The 27,821-nt window shown below is 40.7% G+C and overlaps 1 protein-coding gene across 1 annotated transcript; it reads left to right on the top strand.

Moving 5' to 3' along the window:
• Window positions 1-291: 291 nt before the first annotated feature.
• LOC145985421 (cysteine-rich hydrophobic domain-containing protein 2) lies at window positions 292-26,781 on the top strand. Its single transcript, XM_083119431.1, has 4 exons — window positions 292-415; window positions 3,414-3,624; window positions 11,070-11,186; window positions 23,365-26,781. The coding sequence occupies exons 1-4, from the start codon at window positions 297-299 to the stop codon at window positions 23,413-23,415; spliced, it is 498 nt and encodes a 165-aa protein (XP_082975557.1). The 5' UTR covers window positions 292-296; the 3' UTR covers window positions 23,416-26,781.
• The last annotated feature ends 1,040 nt before the right edge of the window (window positions 26,782-27,821 follow it).

The following is a 27,821-nucleotide window of genomic DNA, read 5'->3' as shown; positions in this document are numbered from 1 at the left end:
GCCAAATAACAAAAATAAAAGAAAATGAAATCTTCAATTTCATTGATGTTGGTTAGTACTTGATGTAGTGGCTAAAGGTTGCATGCGTATTTCATGTTTTCCTTATTTTCAACATCTCACCCCCTGCGCACCCCTAGTTGATTAATCCTGGCGCCGCCGACCTTGATATGGTGGGGGAGCACGAGCATGCAACTTCGTTCATTGCAGCGGGAATTTTTTTGCTTTGCGAGAGGGAATTTCTACGTAAACGAGTTACCATGCTGCTCCCAAGTAACATTGCGGTAGCACTAGCAAAGATGGCAGACTTCGATGCAATATATGAGGAGGAGGAAGAAAATGAAGGAGTTTTGGAAGACACATACGTCACGCTCGTTCCTGATCCTGTTGTTATACGTGGAGCCGGTAACATGACAGTGTAAGGAAAATATTACATGTATATTTCATGATTATACGAAAAGTATTAGCTAAAGTTATGTTTGCAAACAAAGGCTTTGTTATAGGTCTGCAACCTTCTTCCTGGTATGTATGTTACGTACATTAATTTTCGTAGAAGATTACTGACAGGAAACGATCTATTATCCACACAGATGTCGTGTACATGTCAGCTGTTTAACGAACACAAATTCCAGTTGTCGATTACAAGCCAAATAGGCCTTGCTTAACATTGTGTACAATATGTAATGTAAACAAACATTCCATAAATACAATATCCTTTCTGTTAATTTTTGCTGAACACGTCAGAAAATAAGTGGCGTTTTAGAAGTTAACATTATTTTTAAATGCTATGACAAAGTGGCAATTGGAGACCAAATACATTACCATCACATTTATGTAGATCAAGAAATCTGCACTCATGATGCAAGATACTGGCTGAAACTTGTCTGGGGAAATTATACCCCGTTCGCCCACACTTAAATCAGATGTATTTTGTGGCCTTGTTTGGGCCCAAGTTCCTTTTGTTTTATTGCAATTTGTACATGGTTCGATTTCGATGTACGTCTGTTAACACATACTGCGGGGTTTTAGCGATTACTTAAGGTTTTGTTCAATATATGCTTTTGTGGTTAGGTTTGGTTCCCTTAGCATTAAAATAAAGTCCCTAAATGGATATTACTAAGGTTCCGAATTACTTCTACATTCATTCCCATGATTCTACGATATTTACTGTCGACGGAGAATATCTTGTCCATGAAAAGTGCGTAAGGCAATTTTCAATTATTTTTTTTTAACATAAATAACTTTTTCGAGTCCAAACAGTGCTCATTACTTTAAGGAAAGTTCATTATTTCATGTGACAATGATTTTCAAAATTCTACGATAATTAGTCTTTGTTCTAGGAGAAATCATAAAACAATCTGAACTTTTACCATACAAATGCAAAAACGTCAGATCCCAATACAGGGTTAACACTATGATATAGTACCGACCCAATCTGTGATTGTGCAACTTTTAGGAAGAACTTGGTAGCTTTGGTAATCTGTGCTGCTGCTGTTTGATCAATGATGGATCCATCACAGAGGTGCAAATGACTTGAGATGGATTGTTGGAAGGTAACAGTAGTATAAGCCGGAGACGGATTTCTTAAAATTTACAGGAGAAAAGACGAGAAAGTACTTACAGAATTGTGTTCTTGAGGACTTTCTGAAGCCGGAGATATTGTTTTTTAGAATCGTGCTACGTATTTTGGCTGTAAATAAGGCATTTTTCGTCAATCATGCATCTCCGTTGTGCGAAAGCTCGTGCCGCCATTACCATCGACTACGTGATTCAAATGTTCCGTGCGTTCGGTTATGTAACCCTCTCACAGTGTAGCAACCACGCGGTAGTTTTACAAGATGACGTGTGAGCGGGTTTTTTGTTCCAATGTAAGGTAACACTCTAGTTTACATCCTTTTCCTAAGGAATACGTGTCATATATCGTTGGAAAGCTTATTTTATAAGGAATTGAACAATGTAAATCCCAAAGGTAGGAAAAATTTTCTGAAAGAGTAAATCGAGAAAAACCGATGTTGTCCGGATATGCGTAATTGAACATACTAAGGAATTTTTTAGATAATGAAGCACATATTTAGGGGTGAAATGAGTGCTAATGGAACCTAACCTAACCGGCCTAACCTAACCTCGTAGGCATACCTCGACCCCGTGAATGGATAGTGGGGTTATCGTGAAAAGAAAGTGTAAAAATAAAAAGGTACTTACCCGAAGAGATGCCGGGTGCCGCACCACCATCGCGCACCGCGAGCGCAAAGAAGCAATCACCATGCAGATAAGGATGTAAAGTAGAGTTTAGCCTCAATTTTCGCTTAAAAACCTTTTGTGAATAGTTTGTGCGGCATTTATCGGCGCACCGCGAACGCAAAGAAGCAATCACCATCGAGATAAGGAAGTAAAGTACAGTTTAGCCTCAATTTTCACTTAAAAACCTTTTGTGAATAGTTTGTGCGGCATTTATCGGTTCATAAGTTTAGAAACACTGCACATCAGCTGACGATACTGCATATCAGCTGACGATAAACAACGTGAGTCAAGATTTGCCCGCCGAATTAGCAACGACCAATAAATGATTATAATGTTAAAAATAACACTTTTTTCATGGAAAAAAAAGTGATTTCCAGCTTGAAAAATCTTCCGCTATGCATATGAGGTAAGTAGCAATGATTTTTATTTGAAAACAAACGAGTTTAATGTGTCTCCGGCTTATACTACTGTTACCTTGTTGGAATTCCGGGTAATCAGAGCCTGCTTCAATGGCAGCTTATGTAAGAATGCTCAAATTTGTATGACTTTACAACTTTTGCCAGCAGGTTATCCATGTTTTATCATGATTTGTTTTGTCTAATGATTACTTATCTTCATTGAGGTGATTAGTTTTTTTACTTCTGGAGAGAGGTGGGTGGCATTAAATAACCAAATACAACAATAAATGAATGTTTAGCATTAGATCTATTGCATATTTCAGTTGTCACCCATTTCTAGCCAGGTTTACTTAAGGAGAGACAAGAGCAATGGGAAAGAATATGGTTATAAACATTTCTTGTGTGATGCAATAAATCTGCTTTTACTGGCTTTTATACTACCTCCAGCTCAAGTAATGTAGCAAAAGCAATCATGAACACTCACTGTACGTGGGAAATGTCTCCATTTTTAAACAAAATTTTGATGAAAAGGAAAGTGAACATCAGTGCAATGACAGGTGATGTCGAACCAATCCATCACTCATCACACTGTGAAGTTCTGAATGCACTGTATGTATTTTACTATTCTTGTGTTAAAGTTATTGCGAGGCAGTCAGTAATTAATTAAATATTTATGCATGGTCCATGAACTGCATTTTGTTTGTTTTTTATACCTTGTGTGTGTGCATGTGTTTTATGTATGTTTAACGGGAAACATGTGCCTCTTATTCATTTCAGGTTTGGTCTGAGTAACAGATTTGATACAGAATTTCCAAATGGCCTTGTGTCACGAGTTGCACCAGAAGAATTCAAAGCAACAGTGATGCGTGTGAACAGCGTTCTTAAGAAGACGTTACCAGTGAACGTTAAGTGGTTGTTCTGTGGTTGTGTTTGCTGTTGTTGTACCTTGGGATGTTCACTTTGGCCAGTAATTTGCCTGAGTAAACGGGTAAGCATGACATGTTGGAGTACTTTTCAGTTACAGGGTACAAAAAGTAAGTTTGGAAGTCAAAATTGCTTTTCATTTCATTATGAATTGTTGGTAAGTATACAGAATCATCATAAAGTCTGAAACCAGTTGGATTGATTAATTTGCTTTATTTTACTTATGGGGATGAGTGATGACGTGATGAAACTGATAAATGGACAATAATATGGGTCGTTGGGGATGCGATCCTCCATCATCCTCTCACCCAGCATAAGTTCTCATAAGTACGTCGTTCTGTTTCATCTCTGATTTGTGTAATTGCACGGGTGTGGTCGTCCCATAATTTAGTAATTTGCCATCCTGAAGTTGCTTGGAAGAGATCATTGGTCTTCAGGCAAATCCTTGGAGCCCTGGCTCCTGTGTTATATACCAGGGAGTTCTTCTATTTTGAGTTAGTTCTTGATATATATACTTTACAGTTAAAATATTAAAATAAAGAAATAAGAATAAGAAATATGATACAGCATACAGATATAATATAGAAGAAAAATACAGATAAGAAATATAATAGAAAATAAAATATAATATATGAGAGATAAAATTATGTCAAGTAGTAACATATAATTTGATAGGTAAGGAGATTCGTGTGGTCCGTAGACCAATTGCAAGGGTAACGAAAAAAAATAAAAATATAAATAGAGCTATGTTGAGGTTGCAATTTCACATGTTCCACAACTTTCTTTTTCCTTGTTTCTGGTCCGAGGATTAATGATGCTCATGGTGGTTGACTACACACACTTTGACTTTGAAACACTTGGGGGAAGTTCTGCCGTACACTTAGTCCAATTGAGTCCTTTATGTCCCACCCCAGGGTACAGTGCTCCTCGTGGAGTTCACTTTTGACTGCACGTATTTCACTATCAGCCACTTAGGGGAAGAGCTATCATCCACTTATCTGCCGAGTCCTTTATGTCCCACCCTACAGGACAATATTTTATTTCTCCGCATCCGAATATGGCTACCTTCGCGTTCCCAGATTACGCTGATGGACGTAAAAAAACTTCCATGCGTATTTGATGCTGCGATTAAGAAAGGCTTCTCTTAACACTAAGTTCACTAAGTACTTTATGTCCCACCATCCGATGGGACTATATCCTTTAAGTATGGGCTAACAGCTATGATTCTAACTAGGAATCATTCCCTACATCCGCAATGTAGTATCCTTGTTTTCTAGAGATAGACTGAGTTCACTAAGTTCTTCAAGTCCCGTCCCACGGAATGATGTTGCTCAGGGAATGAGTTCACTTAAGTGTTTGACACTGGTAGCTTCGTGATTCTCAAAGTAATAAGGTTCTATTGGAGATGCAATTCTCCATGTCCAAATATGGACTACCTACGTCCAAATATGGACACTTGCAAACAACCATGTCCAGGCTGCGTTTTCAACCCATGACCCCTGGCATCTTAGTATGATGTGCTAATGACTCCACCATTGGGGCCAGCAAAACCAGCTGGAGAACTGATTAACAGCAGGTTTCGATAATGCAAAATGTTTGAAAGAACAAACTTCAAAATTCTATTTTTGTCTTTTCTGTCGAAAGGCAGACATCACCACGTGAACCAATCGCCTTGGTCCAGTTGCCATGGTGAGGGGAAATTCTCGTGGTATTCTGCATTGCCAAATTTGTTGTTTTCGAAACAGGTAGCACCCTCAAGTGTGGCTGAACCTAATGGTTGCCACCGCATAGCAAGCAAATCAGGGTTTGCATTTTGCCCATTTTTTTAAAAAACCCAACCCAGGTGGGTTTTTTCAGATAAAACCCAATAAAACCTGGGTAAAACTGGATTTTATTGGAGTTTTTCAGGTTATGTTTAAAAATATATATATTAAAAATGAAATATTTTTTCTCCTAGTAGTAATGCATTATAACATTCAATTTGTATTGCTTTTATACCCTGTCCGAACTATCTCTGGACCAAGCGAACGAAAACAAGTCTCTGCTCAAGTAGTAATGCAAGATGACTCCACCAATGAACATGGGAGTGAGAAATGGATTGCCTGGAGGGGGCAAGCGACTGCAGTTACCAGCCTTCACAGCATGTACTGTTTCGCTCTGCCCACCCTATTTCTTCCCTTTCTTTGATGCTATGTGCACCCTTGCTCCAGAAATAACTGTAACAGGGAATAGTTGACTGAATCAAAAACTATTTATCAATTCTGTTAACATAATCTGTTCTAAAATATTCGTCCAACAGTTTGATTCTATTCTTCCAGGAGGGTGTAATAGTTAATGCTGTTGCTTTTTTGATCAGTTTTCAGGGTTGCATTCCCTGAGGAGGCACATACTTTGGTGTATAATCAGACAACTGAGGGGTGGGGGTACAAAATATGTTATGATCAGTGTTTTTTTTTTTATTATGGTAGTCAACAACGGTACTCCATACTGGCATCTTATTATAGGTGAGGACTAATAACATTTTATTGTATCGAGAAATTCCTACGATCCCAGAAGTCCTGGGTTCGAATTCCAGCTTGGGCATGGGTATTCTTTGTGTCCCTTCATCAATTTCATCATGTCATCACTTGTTCTCATCTTTGCGATTAGCCAAATGTGGCAGAAAAGAGGAGTAAAATAAAGCAAATTTATCAATCAATCAGTGAAACAAACCAGAGAAATGCATTTGTGTGTGTGTATCCTTGGAAGCATCATCATTTATGAAAATAACACAATTTTGAGTAGTTGTTACGATGAACACATTAACAAACAACAGGGTAACATATCAACTTGAATAGTACCAGAATCTTTCTTCCCAGATAAGAAAGCAATAACTAACTTTTTACAGACTTATTTCATCAATCAGGTTTGCTACCTTTTTTCTCCATAACAATACCAAATTTAGGCATGTTAAAGTATATGTTTTTCAAGATTAAGCACATTTTTACTTAATACGATTAGTGAATATTCTATTCTGAACTTCGCCAGCCCCGTGGCAGAGTGGTTAGCACATCGTGCTACGATGCCAGGGGTTCTGGGTTCAAATCCCAGCCAGGGCATGGATGTTTGTGTGTGTCCATTCATCAATTTCATCATATCATCACTCACTCCCATCTTCGCAAATTAACCAAAAGTAGCACAAAAAGCGAAGTAAAATAAAGCAAATCAATCAAAACCATTCTGAACTTCAGTTTATGAAACAAATTATTTTGTGAATGCAGTGTTGTGCCTATGTTGGAATATGTTTCAAATCTGCTTCAATACAGTTTGTTCACAATTTATCACAGTTGCGTTTTCCCATTATTTTTCTGGATGTTTCAAGCAAAAATACCTACTCCATGTATTAACAATGCCAAATTATAAGATTGCCGTATTTAATTGTCTGGCTGATTTCATCCAAATGGAATACCTTATACATCTTCCAAAATATCTGGCTGCTATGAGAATGAAATTTCCCATGGTCAAAACGTTGGTGACCTCCAATTTGGTCCACAACGATCCCCAAATGTGCACTATATTTCAAAACATTTATTGTCAAATTATAGCTTTAGTGAGCCCTAAAATTTTAAAGTCTCTCTTTTCTTAATCTTCAAAAATGTAGTTTAGGCAGAGATTTGAAAGTTTCGTCAGAATTTGGAATCTACATCAGCATAAGAAAAATCAATTTTTTATCTACAATCTTGAAATACTTTGAACAAATGAAAATGAAAAACAAAATGATTCCAGAGGTTTTTCTAGATGTGATTAATTTAAGCTAAAAACCTCTAAATTTGTTGCAGTTATTGTGGTCTCAAAATTGGTTAATTACCCCTAACCTTCCTAAAACACACTACATTACAGAGGTTTTACTAAAAACTTAAAACTCAAGTGATGCCTTAACATTGCTGAGACTTGCGTTTCTTAATCTACGAAAATATAACCTAGTCAAATATGATCATAATTTAAAGTTTTCGCAAGACATGTTAAACCAGTCTGTCATGTACTATCTTTAAACGTGATGACCAATATTTCTCAAATACAATGTGAGATCAATCCTTCAAGCTATCTTGCAACTCAAAAGCTTTGCATTTATGGCGGTTATCAAAAATAGAACATGCATGATTTTACCTTTTACCACCACTCCTCTCCTAAGCTATGAAATATTATTTTATAATATTTGCTGCAAAATTGCGGACCAATTATATCTCTGAAATTACTGTTTGATTCCTTACACTCTGAAAATGTATTCTAAACCATTAAAAAAAAAGAGAAAAAAACATTGTAGAGCATAGCATAGAGCCTGCCTGCAACATGTAGAACATAAGTTTAGAACATAAGTGATTCTAAATTTACCGCAGTTATCATCATCGTTAAATAGATGACTTATACCTCTCTGCCCATCCACCCTAACTTATGCTCCTCCTAAATCATGCACTATATTTTGATAATTTTATTGTATAATTATAGTGCAAGTACATAATGCTCCTGTAAGTTTTGTGCACAAAGCTGAAATTGTGGTAATTATGAAGATGCACAACTTGCATGGCTACAGAGCTCCTAACCAGACATAAATAACATTTTACTGCATAGGCAAGCAACCCATTAGGATGAGAAATGACAAAAATCATTTAAAGTGTGTTCCGATTTCATTATGTCATAATTAACGACATTTCAATAAAATGTACTCAATTCTCCATTGTAATGTTTAAACATGCAAAAATGTATTGTATCAATTGATCATCACAGTTGAAACTATGATGTGCCACTATGGTTTCCTCCACATAAGGAAGTGATTGATAACCAAAGTGCTCCCACATTTCAAAATTATAACCTTTGTTCAAGTATGCTGCATCAATAAATGCAGATGTTTTATCTAAAAATTTCTGATACTTTTTCTCTTTTGTTTCTTGGATATATGTATGATCTTTTTATTTGTGTTAAATGTTCATTTCTAGCATGATTTGAGGAAAATAAACTGAAACAACCCACTATGACTTGTACTACATTCACTATTTTTAGTATTATAAGCTCTGATAAGCATTTCTTTACAAGTTTTACAAAAAAATTTGACAATCATAGAACCTCACAAGTATTTAAAGCAATAATTTAAATTTTCTGAAAAAACCCACATGGGGAAAACTGGGCTGGGCCAACCCTGAAGCGAATGTGTCTCCAATTCCCTGCCTCACCCTGAAATATGAGCAAAAAATGCATGTAGACAGTAGAAGGTGTCGTGTACGACTGGACAAAAATCAGGCATGTAGCAACACCGCTTTTGTCCCCTTGCAACTCCCACAACTACTGGCGAAAATTCTGAGTTTCCTGAAGTTTATTTTTTGGCCAGTTGGTCTTTACCAGTTGCAACACAATATTTCCTTGCATTCTCTTCTAAATGTGAGGAACCACAGCAGCCATTGTAGTGGTTAGCCTTTCTCTGGAGATGTGAGAATGCACATATGACCCAATAATACATCTGGGTTCCATATTTTCACAGCACGTACGTCAGAGATTTCAAAATTCCCCACGTGTCAAATTCTGAGCACTGACTTCACCTGATTTTTTGCTGTCTCTGTTGTACTATTATTTTCCTGTAGTTTACGGTTATTACAAGCATAAGACAACAGTTTTTCGTTTCGTTGTGAGAATACATGCTCCCTTCATCAGACATTTATTTTCTGTTGTACTGTGTGAAATTTCTACATAGTACATCTCCTGTGTGTACCAAATGGTAAGGTAATTTACAACCCTATGCTGGGAGAAACTGTCAACGTGATCAGTTTTTTTTTCTTTTTTATTATTATTTATTTATTATTATTTCCATAGGGTTACAATTAAGCCATACAACATTTCATTTTGAACAAAATTAATACAAATAATGACTTGATGCCCTATATAGTAAAAAAAATATGCAAAAGCTACATCTAAGGAAAATGTGATGAATTTATATTAGTATATATAGTGTTCTATAGTAACAATGAAATAATGAAAGTTTGAGAGTTATACACATTTAGAAGAAAAGAAAGTGTAAAGGTGTGTGGGTGGGGAGGGGGGGAAGCACTGAAAATAATATTTCTGGAGTTAGAATTTATAGACATGTGAACGTAGAAGACGACAGAACTGCGCTTTGCTGGTACTGAGTTTGACCTTCGTCGGGAGTGAATTCCAGGTTACCGCTGCTAAGTACGAGAAAGACTTCTGACGAAATCTGCTTTTGTTGGGTTTGGGGATTACTAGGTCTCTATGTAAGGACGATCTGGTGTTTCGGGTGCTGAACTCAGAACGGAGCTTAATCCTATGATGCAATGGAGATGATTTGTTATGTATGCTATGGAATACCTTATTCAAGTAGATGTATTGTATTCTCGAAGTGACTGTAGGTATATTGTAAATCTTGCGCAATTGTTGGGAATGATATTCTTGGGGATGCATGTGTATGATTCTTAAGCAATTGTTTTGGATAGTTTCAAGTTTCTTCAGATGAGTTATGTTACCGCCAAAAATAAGACTAGCACCATACTCGAATACGGGACGAATAAATGAAAGGTAGAAATGTCTACTCAGATTTCTATTGAGATATTTACGAATTTTGTGAAATATGTAAATATGGTGATAGATTCTACGAATATAGTTATTTATTTGATAATTAAAATTTAGCTGAAGGTCAATAATGATTCCGAGGTATTTTAAAGGCAACACATCCCGTTGCGATAGCATTCTACACAGGTAAGACAGGAAAAAATTAGGTGAAGCGAGGGCTGATTCAGTTTGTAGAGCTATGCCATGCCACAAGACGTGCATTTTTCGCTGAAATTTGTATTTTATAATTTTCATTGTTGTGGAAATAATATTGTGCACGGATGTGTTGCCGGCCTCTGTGCTTCGACATCAGATGTCCTGGGTTTGAATCTTGGCCTGTGTATTGGGTGTTCTTTGTGATTGTCCCATTATGAATTTAATCATATCATCTCTCATCCTCATCTTCGCAATTAGTCAAAAGTGGTAGAAAAGCAAAGTAAAATCAATCAGTTGCCATAAATGAATGACATGTAGTCACTGCCTCCAACAACCTCTATCTGAGGCCTTTTGACTGAGATGCAAACTTGAGACAATCTTACCTTGCTTGTTGCATGTTTAGGGTGAGAAATTTCAGTCAGGATAATTCTCACATGCATCCCAAGATGAAATTAACAGGAAAGAGAGGCATCATAATTACTAGTTGAAAAGTTTCTCTCGTGCTATCGACCAGGTGAGTTGCGGAAAAGATTCCAAGCTTTTGAGAGCTAACGCCACTCTCATCTTCAGCTCTCGAAAGCTTGGAATCTTTTCCGTAACTCATATGGTCGATAGCCCGAGAGAACCTTTTCATCATTCGTCGCCAGGAAAGCTTGCTGTAACCAATTTGTTTTCATTTCATTAAGATATGTGTATTGATAGCAAAGCATTAGTGGTTGTGGATACTAATGATATTGCTCCTTTTTCCGCTTCTCATAGACCCAGCACTCCATAGAGAAATTGTTGGAGTGGGAAAATAGCCACTTGTACCACAAATTAGGCCTTCACTGGCGTTTAGCTAAACAACGATGCGACACCTCATCAATGATGGAATATGTAAGTAGAACATCCTGTTTTATATTTGTAGAGTTAGGCAATAATAAAGAGTAACTATTTGCTAAGAACCTGAGGCTCGTTGCATGGCAACTTTTGTTATTTCCTTCAATTTCCAACAAAACAACTGGAGAAGGAGAAAATGTAAATTTTACACAAAAAATCCTGTTTGGAATGTCCCTGTTGTCCCCACAAAAAACTGAAGTGAACACAAAAATTGTAAAATGTTGTACTGTTATTGTCCTACAATTGTGTGAACTTGTGTTGAAAACTTTTCAATAGTTCATTATATATATGTATATACATATAATCTCTACCCATCCCATATTCATATGCAACAAACAGGGCCACATGAAATTTTAGTTTTTGCAATTTATTGCAGGATTTTGCCAAAAAAAGATATATATATATATATATATATATAATGGATAAATGCAAGGAGGGCCAAAAGGGCTAAGTAAAAATCAAATAAGGTAAAAGGAAACACTCACCGGACAGTAGGAAAATTCAAAATTTTCGCTAATTTATAGCATCATCGGTGTGAGAAGAAACAGAAGACGGAACCGGAAGTTGGGGTCCTGCAGAGTTGCCAGGTCCCCATTGAAGAAGAAACGGTGCGTAGAACGAAAAAAACACTGTTTCGTCACCAGGCTCGTCGTAAACTGTGAGTGTGTAGGATGAGTTGGAGGGAGGGCGGGAGGGTGGGTGAGGGTTGGGCATTACTGGGTGGCCTTGTTCAGGCCAGGTGGAGTGGTTGCATTCATGGCCGATATATAGGCCCTCTCCCATCTTTTGCGAACAGAGGTGTTGGCAGGTTGGGGTAGGAGTTGGATGATCGCTACCCGGAAGCAGTCGTTGAAACTGATGTTGTCGTGGTTGGTGTGGACAGCGACAGTGAAGTCCAGGTTGTGGGTGGAGGAGCGGTGGTTATTGATGCGGAGGTTGAGGGCCGTTGATGTTTCCCCCAGGTAAAAATCACCACAGATGTTGCAGGTGAGGATGTAGATAAGGTTTGAGGCATGGCAGGTCCCTTTGGGATGGAGGGTAAATTTGCCAGTGGCCGTGTGCACCTGGAGGGTGTGAGAAGTGATGAGGATGGGACAGGTCTTGCACATGGGGCGGTTGCATTTATGGGCAGGGGGGGTGTTGGATGTGTGGTGAAGGAGTGTTGTGGACCAGGATGTTTTGGAGGTTGGGGGGGGCATTTGAAAACCACCCTGGGTTTGTCGGGAAATATGCTTTTGGTTTCAGGATCACTGTGGAGAATTGGGAGAAGAGAGTGCAGTGTGTGCCCGATTTTGTTGAGGTGGGGATGGTATTGGGTGATGAGTGCAGGTGGGTTGGTGGCATCAGGTTTCTTGGTGGTAGTGGTGTGTGAGGCAGCTCGGGATATTTGCTTGGTGACAAGGATGGAGGGATATCCACGGTTAACCAGGGCCTGGTGTAGGCGGAGGTTATAATTCTGGCGGGAGGTGGGTGAAGTGTTCAGGCGCTGTCCCCTGAGGGCCAGAGAGAATGGAATGGCTTTTTTGGTGTGGAACGGGTGGGAGCTGGAGAAGTGTAGGTACTGCATGTGGTTGGTGGGTTTTATGTGGATGGAGGTAGTCAGGTGTCCTCCCTCGATGTGCACGTCCACATCTAGGAAGGTGATCTGGTTGGGGGAGTGCGTCCAGGTGAATTTTAGGGAACGGAAGTGGTTAAGTTCGTCCAGGAAAGCTAACAAGGATGGTTCTCCATGTGTCCAGAGCATGAAGATGTCGTCGATGAAGCGGAGCCATAGGAGGGGTTGGAGGGGTTGGGTAGCCAAAAACTCTTGCTCAAGTTTGCCCATGAAGAGGTTTGCATAGGATGGGGCCATTCTGGTACCCATGGCTGTACCTCGGATCTGTAGGAAATTTTGGTTTTCAAAGGTGAAGTTGTTACAAGTGAGGACAAGGTGGGCTAGGTGGGTCAGGAAGTTGGTGCTGGGGTTGTGAGGTTTGGGTCTGCTATTGAGATAGAATTCTATGGAGCGGAGGCCATGGGAGTGAGGTACGTTGGTGTAGAGGGAAGTAACATCAATGGTGGCAAGGATGGTATCTGGGGGCAATGGTGGAAGGGTGCTGAATTTCTGGAGGAAGTGGTTGGTGTCACGGAGGTAGGAGGGCAGAGCTTTCACAAGAGGCTGGAGATGGGAGTCAACAAAGGCTGAGATTCTTTCTGTGGGTGAGTTATAGCTGGACACAATGGGTCTACCGGGGTTGCCAGGTTTGTGGATTTTGGGCAAAAGATAGAAGGTGGGGGTGCGGGGATTGTCGGGTATTAACATGGCGGTGGTACGAGCTGTAAGGCCTTCAGGGGGGCCGCGGGTGTGGATGAAGTCCTGGATTTTGTTGAGGTGTTCGGCGGACAGGTCAACTGTGGTGGGTTTGTAGGTGGAGGGGTCAGCCAGCTGGCGGTTGGCTTCCGCCAGGTAGTCTTGAGAGTTCAAGACCACCGTGGTGGACCCTTTGTCAGCTGGGAGGATTTTGATGTTGGGGTTGTTGCGGAGGTCTCTGAGAGCTTTCTGTTGGGGGGGGGGTTGAGGTTAGGTTGGTTGTGAAAGTTATTTAAGAATGAGCTGTCAGAGGTGGTGGAAATGACGGCAGTGATGTATCTTTTCCAAGGGGTGGTTGGTGGGCAGGGCGGGTGGATCTTGGGAGGCGGGGGGGCTAAATTGAAGGAGGCTCGGTTGGGTTTCACTGGTGGTAGTTTGAAGTGAGGGATTTTTGGCCCAGAAATGTTGCCATCGGAGGTTGCGAGCAAATGTGTGTATGTCAAAAAGTAGGCGGAATTGGTTGGGAGGAGTTGTGGGGGAGAAGGTCAAGGCTTTGGATAAAACAGGTATTTCATCAGTGCTCAGTTTATGGTTGGATAAATTGAGTACAGTCTGGTTGTTTTTGAGTGGGTTAGGGTCATTAGTGGTCAAGGATCTGGTAGGGGTGGGTTTGTCCGTGGACTGGTTGTTTCCCAAGGTGTGATGTGTGGGAGGGGTGGGCAATGGTAAAGGGGTGTCGGGTAATAGCAGGCATGTTGGTGTGGGACTGAAATTGGGCGGCAGTGGAAGGGGAAGGGTGCAGCAGGATCCTTTCGCGTATAACTCCTATCAAATGAACCGCCTGCGATCTCTTATTGTTTCCTACACCAAAGCTACGTCCCATGCACGCTTCCTGCACTCATGTTTGATATTGGGCCTAACACCCAAAAGCCTCACACCCAAACTGCCATTTTCCGCCATGCCCCCGAGCATAAAACCCACGATTTTCCCACTAGCGAGAAATTTCGCTATTGAACTGACCCACGCCATGAACCGATCCCAGCTAAATCGCGCCCGAGAACTGTCCATCTCTATTCAATCCCTTACCAAAATCCTGTTGCTGACCCCAGGTAACCACCATCACAAAATAGACTCCTTCTGGTACACCGCCCATTCCATTGCCAGTGACCTTAACACTAAACACCTCCAAAAACTCTCCAATCTCTGCCGTCAAGCTTTTCAGACTGGCTGCACCCTTCCCCTTCCACTGCCGCCCAATTTCAGTCCCACACCAACATGCCTGCTATTACCCGACCCCACTTTACCATTGCCCACCCCTCCCACACCACCACAGACCCCCCTGAAAACCAAAACTGTACTCCCACACATCACACCTTGGGAAACAACCAGTCCACGGACAAACCCACCCCTACCAGATCCTTGACCACTAATGACCCTAACCCACTCAAAAACAACCAGACTGTACTCAATTTATCCAACCATAAACTGAGCACTGATGAAATACCTGTTTTATCCAAAGGCCTGACCTTCTCCCCCACAACTCCTCCCAACCAATTCCGCCTACTTTTTGACATACACACATTTGCTCGCAACCTCCGATGGCAACATTTCTGGGCCAAAAATCCCTCACTCCAAACTACCACCAGTGAAACCCAACCGAGCCTCCTTCAATTTAGCCCCCCCTCCTCCCAAGATCCACCCCCCCTGCCCACCAACCACCCCTTGGAAAGATACATCACTGCCGTCATTTCCACCACCTCTGACAGCTCATTCTTAAATAACTTTCACAACCAACCTAACCTCAACCCCCCCCCCCAACAGAAAGCTCTCAGAGACCTCCGCAACAACCCCAACATCAAAATCCTCCCAGCTGACAAAGGGTCCACCACGGTGGTCTTGAACTCTCAAGACTACCTGGCGGAAGCCAACCGCCAGCTGGCTGACCCCTCCACCTACAAACCCACCACAGTTGACCTATCCGCCGAACACCTCAACAAAATCCAGGACTTCATCCACACCCGCGGCCCCCCTGAAGGCCTTACAGCTCGTACCACCGCCATGTTAATACCCGACAATCCCCGCACCCCCACCTTCTATCTTTTGCCCAAAATCCACAAACCTGGCAACCCCGGTAGACCCATTGTGTCCAGCTATAACTCACCCACAGAAAGAATCTCAGCCTTTGTTGACTCCCATCTCCAGCCTCTTGTGAAAGCTCTGCTCTCCTACCTCCGTGACACCAACCACTTCCTCCAGAAATTCAGCACCCTTCCACCATTGCCCCCAGATACCATCCTTGCCACCATTGATGTTACTTCCCTCTACACCAACGTACCTCACTCCCATGGCCTCCGCTCCATAGAATTCTATCTCAATAGCAGACCCAACCTCACAACCCCAGCACCAACTTCCTGACCCACCTAGCCCACCTTGTCCTCACTTGTAACAACTTCACCTTTGAAAACCAAAATTTCCTACAGATCCGAGGTACAGCCATGGGTACCAGAATGGCCCCATCCTATGCAAACCTCTTCATGGGCAAACTTGAGCAAGAGTTTTTGGCTACCCAACCCCTCCAACCCCTCCTATGGCTCCGCTTCATCGACGACATCTTCATGCTCTGGACACATGGAGAACCATCCTTGTCAGCTTTCCTGGACGAACTTAACCACTTCCGTTCCCTAAAATTCACCTGGACGCACTCCCCCAACCAGATCACCTTCCTAGATGTGGACGTGCACATCGAGGGAGGACACCTGACTACCTCCATCCACATAAAACCCACCAACCACATGCAGTACCTACACTTCTCCAGCTCCCACCCGTTCCACACCAAAAAAGCCATTCCATTCTCTCTGGCCCTCAGGGGACAGCGCCTGAACACTTCACCCACCTCCCGCCAGAATTATAACCTCCGCCTACACCAGGCCCTGGTTAACCGTGGATATCCCTCCATCCTTGTCACCAAGCAAATATCCCGAGCTGCCTCACACACCACTACCACCAAGAAACCTGATGCCACCAACCCACCTGCACTCATCACCCAATACCATCCCCACCTCAACAAAATCAGGCACACACTGCACTCTCTTCTCCCAATTCTCCACAGTGATCCTGAAACCAAAAGCATATTTCCCGACAAACCCAGGGTGGTTTTCAAACGCCCCCCCAACCTCCAAAACATCCTGGTCCACAACACTCCTTCACCACACATCCAACACCCCCCTGCCCATAAATGCAACCGCCCCAGGTGCACACGGCCACTGGCAAATTTACCCTTCATCCCAAAGGGACCTGCCATGCCTCAAACCTTATCTACATCCTCACCTGCAACATCTGTGGTGATTTTTACCTGGGGGAAACATCAACGGCCCTCAACCACCGCTCCTCCACCCACAACCTGGACTTCACTGTCGCCGTCCACACCAACCACCACAACATCAGTTTCAACGACTGCTTCCGGGTAGCGATCATCCATCTCCTACCCAAACCAGCCAACACCTCTGTTCGCAAAAGATGGGAAAGGGCCTATATATCAGCCATGAGTGCAACCACTCCACCTGGCTTGAACAAGGCCACCCAGTAATACCCATCCCTCACCCACCCTTCCCCCCCAAACCATCCCGTCCCTCCCGCCCTCCCAACTCTTCCTACACACTCACAGTTTACGACGAGCCTGGTGACGAAACAGTGTTTTTTCGTTCTACGCACCGCTTCTTCTTCGATGGGGACCTGGCAACTCTGCAGTGCCCCAACTACAGTGCTCCGTCTATTTCTTCTCACACCGATGATGCTATAAATTAGCGAAAATTTTGAATCTTTCTACTGTCCGGTGAGTGTTTCCTTTTACCTTCTTTGATTTTTACCTAGCCCTTTTGGCCCTCCTTGCTTTTATCCATTATATATATATATATATATATATAAAGGAAACACTCACCGGACAGTAGAAAAATTCAAAATTTTCGCTAATTTCATAGCATCATCGGTGTGAGGAGAAATAGACGGAACCGGAAGTTGAACCGATGATGCTATGAAATTAGCGAAAATTTTGAATTTTTCTACTGTCCGGTGAGTGTTTCCTTTTACCTTCTTTGATTTATATATATATATATTTTCTCACAGTGGTCTTCTGTAGTACATAAATTATAATACCTATGTTAGAGCCTGACCCACCAGTCTCTGCTGCGCATGGCGCAACACAACGTAAGAACCAGTGTTGCTAATGGAACAGATAGAAAAATTGCTACAGTCTGCCAAGCTGTTAGATAGAACAAGGAAATTAGAGAACTCAGCTCTATCTAACGTTGTTTTAAACGTCATGCATTATAACCAGGGCTGGGATTAATATGTACTAATAAGTGGCTTTATATGTACATACATATGGACTAAGACATGCATAAAATTACTCAAAATGATGCACATAAGACTTCTTCATAGTGATTCATTATTTGTGTGATGTCAAATAAAGTAAACAATGTATTATTTTTCCATTGCATTAATGGACCTGGTGGCATTTTAACTGTTCATGCCCAATAAGCCCATCCACACTTGTACTGGAACTGCAACGACATGTGATACACGACTGACACTACCACTGGTTTGAGAACTAATAACCTGTGAACGTGTTAAACATTGACAATTGGAGCACAAACACTCCTCCTTAAGCAGTATTTTTGCCTCTGTGATGGGCGACCTTCTAATGCCTTTGTTGTACATTTACAAACGATGCTGGCTTCTGCAACAATAAGAATAACAAGTATATATTGCCACCAGACGATAAGCCACGTAGCTTTTTCTTTTGTTATGAGCTTGCCACCCATCAAAGCATGCCAATTTTATCAAAGAAAACAATATGCATAACATACAATTCCTTGAAGAACACGTGTCGTAGCCAAGAGTTGAAATGATCATGGAGCCACATAATTTATTTCTTTTGAACAATTCTAAAATGATGAAATAGGAACAATAGTACTGGATGCATTATGGAATTTAACGTTCACTAACCAAACAAAAAAACACACACAAACACACACACAGACAGACAGACAGACCGACCGACCGACCGACCGACCGACCGACCGACCGACCGACCGACCGACCGACCGACCGACCGACCGACCGACCGACCGACCGACCGACCGACCGACCGACCGACCGACCGACCGACCGACCGACCGACCGACCGACCGACCGACCGACCGACCGACCGACCGACCGACCGACCGACCGACCGACCGACCGACCGACCGACCGACCGACCGACCGACCGACCGACCGACCGACCGACCGACCGACCGACCGACCGACCGACCGACCGACCGACCGACCGACCGACCGACCGACCGACCGACCGACCGACCGACCGACCGACCGACCGACCGACCGACCGACCGACCGACCGACCGACCGACCGACCGACCGACCGACCGACCGACCGACCGACCGACCGACCGACCGACCGACCGACCGACCGACCGACCGACCGACCGACCGACCGACCGACCGACCGACCGACCGACCGACCGACCGACCGACCGACCGACCGACCGACCGACCGACCGACCGACCGACCGACCGACCGACCGACCGACCGACCGACCGACCGACCGACCGACCGACCGACCGACCGACCGACCGACCGACCGACCGACCGACCGACCGACCGACCGACCGACCGACCGACCGACCGACCGACCGACCGACCGACCGACCGACCGACCGACCGACCGACCGACCGACCGACCGACCGACCGACCGACCGACCGACCGACCGACCGACCGACCGACCGACCGACCGACCGACCGACCGACCGACCGACCGACCGACCGACCGACCGACCGACCGACCGACCGACCGACCGACCGACCGACCGACCGACCGACCGACCGACCGACCGACCGACCGACCGACCGACCGACCGACCGACCGACCGACCGACCGACCGACCGACCGACCGACCGACCGACCGACCGACCGACCGACCGACCGACCGACCGACCGACCGACCGACCGACCGACCGACCGACCGACCGACCGACCGACCGACCGACCGACCGACCGACCGACCGACCGACCGACCGACCGACCGACCGACCGACCGTCCGACCGTCCGACCGTCCGTCCGTCCGTCCGACCGACCGACCGACCGACCGACCGACCGTCCGTCCGTCCGTCCGTCCGTCCGTCCGTCAATTATGTTTGCACGAGTGTGTCCAGGAATGGAATGACAATTGGCAACAATGGCGAAGATAGGCGAGCAGGGTAGAACACGTGATGCTAAGAGGGAGGGAGACAGAACAAAAATTTGGATCTGGACCTTGGCAGAGACTGCTGTGTCGGCTTCTACCTATTTCTGGAACCAATAGTCTACTTGTAAATTGTTGACAGCACTTCTTTCTGTTAATAGTTAATACATTTTAATTATTGTTCTATGAGGAACTGTGGAACAATTTTCAACTGCACTTGGAACAATTGTAGGTACATAGCAGTGCTGCATTCTGGAACTTTTCTAGTTGCTTTTGTTTATTGTGAGGGCCATAGGGGCTCCTCAAATGGGAGTTTCTTGATTGAATTACACTTTTGTTAAAATTTTAAGGTTTTTTGAAAAATTTACCTACAACAAACATTATCTGCACATATGAAAGGCCTGTGCTTTAAAATTCAAATCAATTAGTACAAACATACAATACTCATTCGAACAAGTGCTCTCGGGTTATCAGCCAGGTTAAGTCGATGTTAGCGTCCAACGTTTCGAGTGCATACATTGCTCATCATCAGGGTATGTTTAATTGGAGACAAGTGCAAAGTTACATATCGTCAGTCCAATGACATAACGACCTATCTCATTTTTTCCAACTTTTCAGGAGAAGCAAAAAGCGTTTTCGCACACACTTTCGTAGATGTTTGTGAGAAAACTATTTACCCCATAACAAATTTTGTTCTGTCATTAAATTGTATTATGTTTCTGCTGTAAAATAGTGTGGTTGAATGTTACATGTGTTCTGTTATGTGCTTGAAATTTCATAATTTCTTGACATACGTCGGTATGTCAGATCAAAATAATTACTCACACAGAAATATCTTTGATACCCCATGCAAATTAGTATCAAGTTACAGCTTCATGATTTGAGAAATCTTCTTTTTTAGTCAAAATGTGAGCAAAACTATATAATATTTATGATTTTATTGTTCATGTCGCTTTTTTTTTCAAAGTGAAAGGTTATTTTTATTTTGAAGTTCTTTAGATTTACATGCTTTAAGTACGTGTACAAATTACAAAACTCTTGTTTTCTTAACAACCTTCCCTGTAGTTGAACTGAAGTATTCATAGCCTTCATTACGTAACTTCTTACTCAGATTTTTCTTCCCTCCTTTTCTAGAAGCTGTAGTAGAGCCTTCTATTGGTGATCCGTCGACATCATAACTTTCAGGATTTATTGCAATGTGGTCTCTAGTGATGGCATTGCTATCACATATTAAAGAATTGTTATCCTGCACTTCGTTTACCACACATTTTGAATTGTCAATAATGCCCCGTTTCTTGTGTAATGTACAGTCATTATCTTGAATGAAATTATCCCAGCAAAGCAGGATGTAACATCTGGAACACGAGGAGAAGACCTCATCCTTGCATCCTCTTGCTTCACAATGTTGCAATTTTCCTGGCAAATAATCTGAATCATCCGGGTCACTGACATGTTCAAGATATTAACTTTCATCATCAAAGTCACTCTCGCGTCCTTCTTCTTCAGCAGATACAACAGAGGTACATCTTCGTCAGATGATACGGCAGATTCTTCATCCAATGTTTCTATGACAGTCCCTTTGTACCACTTCCTTTCTGGAGGCCAGTAAAATTTTACAGATATCCCGGCTTTGATGTTATTTTTCCTCTTTCCGATCACATGTAGTTCTCTTGATGGAACAATATTTCTTGAGCCATCTTCCCAGAGCACTAAGATGTCCATCTTATTCCTAACAGAGCTTACAAACAATGCTTAATATACAGCTTTGATCCTTCTTCGAAAAACCGTGCCACTAATGTTAAATTGTTTTATTTCTCTGCTATTAGACTGTTTCGCTATTGTTAAGATTGTGACCGCTGATTTGTAAACACTAAAATATACATTTCTGAATTGCTTCATTTTACTCTTTTGTGAGTGTATTGGCCCCGATTGTTGCATTTTTCTGCTGTAAGCAAAAAGAGATACGCCAACTTCCGAAACAGTTTAGGATGTACTTTATCTGACATAACGATGGAAGTCAAGATACGCTTCTAAGTCATACCAAATTTTTTAACAAATTGAGATACGCAAAATCAAAAAATATTCATAACTTCCTTATTAATTGGATTTGAGTTACGCCAATTTGCCAGGTGATGCAGGGCACCGGTATGATCACAATGATGTTAATAACTCAATTTCGCAAAAAAAATTAGATACGTCATTATGTCATTGGACCGACGATATGTGAGTGTGGAGGGGGCGGACCTTAGGTTCTGTCCTGTTATTGGCTCATTCTGGATCCTGGTGTTTTATTGGTGGATGTCGTGCTTTTGCAGAGAAGTGAGTTCCATGCATGGCTCAGCTGGAGTCCCACGTCCCTGTTGAGATTCATACTTTCCTGTGAAATGGCTATGGCTTCCTTTATTCTTCTGTCCCAGAAACTGTCATATTTGGCTATGATCTTGGTGTGTTCAAATAAAATCTTATGACCCTCGTTAATGCTGTGTTGCACTAGTCCTGACTTCTCTGGTTGGAAGAGTCTGATGTAGGTTTGATGTTCATTGTTAACATTGACTTAACCTGGCTGATAACCTGAGAACACTTGTTCATATAATGTTGCCAGGAAAGCTACAATTCCTATAAAATACTCATATTGCATTGTAATTCAAGTACGTGCTGTATTATAAATGGGCCAATATGAAATTTTGTATAATAAATAAAATAAAATATAACTTATTTTTACTTATGTTCAGTGAGTATGTGTTGAGTAATTGATAACGTTTCATGGACCACTGTCCCCTTCTTCAGGTCAGTTTATGGAAGCCATTGACTGTCAACATGTGAGCGGTAAATGGCCGGAGGGATTCTTCTTTAATAAGTTTTAACAGAGGGGTTTAAATTGATTTTAATAGTACGAAAATTTTACATAGTGATTTTTTAAAGAAGAACAGGTCAGTTGTGATAGAATCCCAATATTTTATCCTATTCATGTAAACCTAATCCTTGCCATTGATGAAGCTTTGTGGGCAACCGTGAAGCCAATAAACTGACTTGAAGAAGGGGACAGTGGTCCTTGAACTTTGTCAATTACTCAACACATACTCACTGAACGTAAGTAAAAATAAATTTTATTTTATTTATAGTACATAAAGTAAGTTGCATGTAACCTGAAAAATGGAAATGAAATTTTGCCCAATGCTGGTAAAGTACTGATATAAAGTATACAGATAACCGATATTCTACCGATCCAATATAAAATTCCAAATGGCCCTGCAAGAAACTGAATGGTTCCTTGTGTGTGTTTTGAAGTAATTTTTATCGATAAAAATTATAACAAAATGTCAGAATTTTGCACTAAATTATCAGATATTTTTAGATATATTGGATCGGTAATTTTATGATAAACTGATACACCGATATGCCTACATCGGTCAATACCGATTAATATGTCCCATCCCTAATATGTATATGAATAACAAATGATGTCCTAATTTGCTGTCATTTGGTACCAGCCATTTGCTAAAGATCAAACATCATAAACTGTCTTCTTCATATCTCTGGCATGAATTTTCCATTTTAAAGATTTAAAATTTTATGGTAATTGTATATTTAAGTTTTTATTGTGATAGTTTAAGAGAAACAAATAACAAATCTTTACAGGTCCTGTTGGTTGAGTTCATTCCAAAACTTCCCATTTATCGGCCTGACTAAAGAATCATCAGCTTGTGTAGTTGTGTTTGTGCGAGTGTGTGTGCGTGTAACTGTTTTTTGTGATGCTTGGAAAGCTCTCACATGTGCCACTATGTTTTGTTTTACGTTACACTTGGAACAAGCAGTGCCTCGACAGCCGTAGCCTCAAGACACGTTGAGAGGACAGAGCCATGCTTATTTAAATGTATAGCTATTCAAGCTCATGATGTAACAATGACGAATTACAAACTATTTAGTTGACATTCATTGAAATGTGCACTCAGGTTATCTCATGAAAATTTCAGTGTTGTGATAGAAGTTTTCAACATGTGCGTGCAAGGAATCTCGTACGATCTAACAAGTGCATGACACTTTGTCGAAGTGCATTGCAAATAAGAAATGTTACTCTAGCTGACTAGAACTAATACATAGGAAGAAGTTTTCTATTTTACACTCTCTTCAATATGTAGACCAATCACTGCGCTTCATAAGAAAATGTAGTATGCTTGCTTTGGTGACGAACTTTGTATATTCCATGCACATGTATCTGTGGACGCAGAGGAACTTGATTTTCAATTCTTATTGTTATCATTGGTATTTAATAAGTGTGCCTCGTGTAGAAGCATATCATATATATAAATACATATGGGCATCAGATAGCATGTGCGTGTAAAATAATTTTAAAAAACACAAATAAATGAGATTTTGATTTTCTTATGTTTGCTACTGTTTTCTTTCAAGTGATGTTACTTCGTTATACAAATGATAATATGATAATGCCATTCCAGTTTCATTATAAATTATGTGCTTCTATATTTTGCACTGAAAACTTATACTTGTTAACATTTCATCTTGGGTTAATAGATTGTAGAAGTTGGTACTTTATTTTTAGAAAGCAAGTTATAAATTAAAAATGGTGTTCAATTAGAAGAAAACTATTTGAAAGATGAGATTTAAATAAAAACATGTTCCTAAATATATTTGTTCCAATGTAGACTGATTCTCTCTCTCTATTATATATAGTTTTATGTGTAATATTTATATGCAAGGATTGTTGAAAATGTTTACATGCTTGTATTTCTTCAGTAATTTTTGGCATTGTAACGTATTACCTTAAGTATGGCTGCAGGTGAAATTGTATGATTGAACAGCAGTATTTTCCGTTAGAAATTTAGAGATCTAATCATAATAACTGGAAACAAAATGAACTGCAGGTGAAAGGAGTTTGCGCAGTAGTATGTGTATCAATTGTACTAAATGGAACATGAGAAGAACAGGTAAACAGCAAGAGATTCAATCTCTTTAAAAAGGTGCAGGTAAATCCAGTTGAGATAGATAAGAACCACGACTAAAATCTACTGTTTCTAATAGGAACGAATGTGAAGATGGTAGAGCAGGAAACACACTTGCTTGCATATTTATAAAGAATAAAAGGAGCTAAAATTGGTGATGGAAGAAGGCCTAAAATAGATCTATAGTGGATGTTGGGACAAGATGCCAAGAACAATAGGAAAATTTCAAGGATTATGATGCTTGACACTTTAGTTAACAGTTGTGTTGGAATAAGTAGGCTGTGAACATGAGAACTGTGGGGCACTATTTCTCTAAGGATAAAGCTTTCAAATCTACACTTCCAGTTGCCAAACCTGATGAATGTCTGTTGAATTGTTACTTCGCTCTTTGCAGAAGTCAGAAAACAGCATGCCTTTTTGGGGTTTGGCAATATCATTCATGATAAAAATGCCGAAGTTGATAAGTGTCATGTAATGAACCTTCCATTCTGTATGCCCACCTTGATATTTTGTATTACTCTTCCTCTCCTTTTGGTCAAGACAATTCCGAAGATCAGATTTTTCTTGCAATAATTTCTGTGTTGAGCCAGTGAGTTCATGTTTTGTTTTGGGGCATACACTCTCTTTGTTATATAGCTTCAAGTTTCAATTTGCTTACTTTGTAAATCAGAATTTTAAAATGTGGAAGCTAAAATTCAACATTCTTGTGTGTGTGTGTGAAAATTTGTAAGGATTTTTTTTTTTGTTGTAAGGTTTAATTTTGTACTTGTGTGTGTGCATGCATGAGAGAGAGAGAGAGAGAGAGAGAGAATCTTCCAACACATTGGTTAAAATAAATCTATATCGTAATTTTAAGCACCACAGGAATGTCGCAAATAATTTAATAATATAATTCAGTTATTTTAAGTGTTTTGTATTTTTCCTGCGACATTTCATCCTGGTTTCCTTGAACTTCGTCAAACTTACATGAAACGTCACAGGAAAAGTAAAAAACACTTAAAATAACCATAATATTTTGCATATACAAAAAGTGATTATGCAAAGCTTTAATAAGAACACACATGGATCAGGTCAAACAAGAACTATATTTTTGTTTTAAGAAAAATGCAGAATATTATACCAATGATATTACAAACAGAAAGTGGGCACAACGAGGAATATTGAGTGGAAATATTTTAACAAATAAATTTTGCAGAAGGAATGAAAACTGCCCTTTCCATCTTAAATTACATTTGTAGAACTCGAGGTTGAAAACCATACTAATTGTACAATATTTTCTGGGTAATATAAAAATAATTAAGTTGTGATTATATAATCTTCCCCAAGATACACACACCAAGGTTTTAATATAAAACATATTATGATTGTCAAAGTGTATAAAGTCTGCATTTTATTTATACTCTATTACATGTAATAGAATAATTGCGTGCATGTTTATTATAAATTTGACATGTCCAAAAAATTACAGTAATTATTACTTTGCAATGAATTAACAATTGTTCGCAATTTTATATCTTCCACGATAAAATTGGAACAAATGATTTTTTAGTACTTATATGCAAGCTTTGTTGGCAACTTAAGTGTTAAAAAAAAATATGGTGGATTTCTGTTCTGCCTCATATGTTGCATGTATATTTCTTGGTGTACTATTTACTTCTTTACAACCAGAAGTCTGATAAGAAACCTGTTTAATAATGAATCTCATATACATATATATTTTGTTACATAATGTACATATGTATTCAATAAAAAGTTTGTAGATTTGTATTATCCAGTTGCAGTTAGTAACTGTAAAAAACCACACTCAGTTTGTTTAGAGTGCATGTTAGTGTGTACAGGTTTGCAAGCAAATGCTGCCTTTGCAAACAGTTGCTTACAGTAGTGAAAAGATGTTTTTACACATTGACAACATATGGCATAAAGATGTAACACTTGTCTTTCAAGTTAACCATTTAAGTTAATTTTATGAACAAAGACTTTGCATAATTAGGAATATTGTGTGAATAGTGGAAGAGAAATATACCATGTTTGATATTTTATAACAAGATATTAAGTAAATTAGACTTATTTGAGGAAATAAATATAATACAACCAACTCTGATTGTTCTTGTTTTTCATTTAGAATTGAGAAATTGCCTTCTTTTCTTCACAAGGGTGACCAGATGTTCCAGTTTAAAGCCAGAAGTGAAATATATACTATTTTCAGAGTAGTTTTTTCATTAACATCATATGTCAAAAGTGCAATTTGTGTAAGATTAGGGCTTTAGAATAATTCCATTGTATTTAAACATTGTGAAATACTGCACCAAAGCAATACATCTATAATACAGCGTGTCCCGTTCAAACCTCCCACATTTCAATTCATCATTGCTAAAAGGTTATGAAACATGTGAGTGGTACTAGACGAAAGAGAAACTCAAAGAATTTTATTGCATGACCTCGAAGTTCACCGTTCTCACACTGCAGCACCACAATTGCATAAAGCACAATTAGCGACTCCGCAGCAGCATGCAATCTGTATTCTGGTATGCAGAGACCAAATCAATCATTACAGTGCAAAGAAATTATCAGAGAGAATATGGAGGTGAAGCACCTGATGGGAAAACCATTAAGGCATGGTGTACGACGTTTGAACTTTGGACGATTGGCGGTGATTTTTGGAGGCTTCTCTGAAATCGCACTCAAATTTCTTCCACCTTCTACTCTGAAACACGTCGACGAGAACCTCCGGATTGTTTATTACCACTTCCAGTCACTAAAAACTTCGCACACCATGTCTTAATGGTTTTCCCATCAGGTGCTTCACCTTCATATTCTCTCCAGTAATTTCTTTGCACTGTAATGATTGATTTGGTCTCTGCATACCAGAATACAGAGTGCACACTGCTGCGGAGTTGTCATTGTGCACTTCGGGGTCAAGCAATATAATTATTTGAGTTTCTCTTTCATCTAGTACCACTCACATTCCATTATGTTTCATAAACCTTTAGCAATGATGAATTGATATGTGGGAGGTTTGAATGGAACATGTATTTTACTCACAATACAGAGGTTGTTTCCGATCTATGGTGACGAAATTGCACACCTTTTGTAGCACCACCAAGCGTGTAGAGAACGAAGCTGCCAGTCGTGTGG

Source organism: Lepisma saccharinum, chromosome 3 (assembly GCF_977018435.1).
Source record: "Lepisma saccharinum chromosome 3, izLepSacc3.1, whole genome shotgun sequence".
In the NCBI taxonomy this organism is placed as follows: domain Eukaryota; kingdom Metazoa; phylum Arthropoda; class Insecta; order Zygentoma; family Lepismatidae; genus Lepisma; species Lepisma saccharinum.
This window is presented reverse-complemented; position numbering and strand designations above follow the sequence as displayed.

Excerpts from the sequence above, each read along its gene's own strand:
- LOC145985421 (XM_083119431.1), top strand. The coding sequence starts at position 297 with ATGGCAGACTTCGATGCAATATATGAGGAGGAGGAAGAAAATGAAGGA. Across the intron at positions 416-3,413 it reads GGAGCCGGTAACATGACAGT|GTTTGGTCTGAGTAACAGAT; the intron begins GTAAGGAAAATA and ends TATTCATTTCAG. Across the intron at positions 3,625-11,069 it reads TAATTTGCCTGAGTAAACGG|ACCCAGCACTCCATAGAGAA; the intron begins GTAAGCATGACA and ends CGCTTCTCATAG.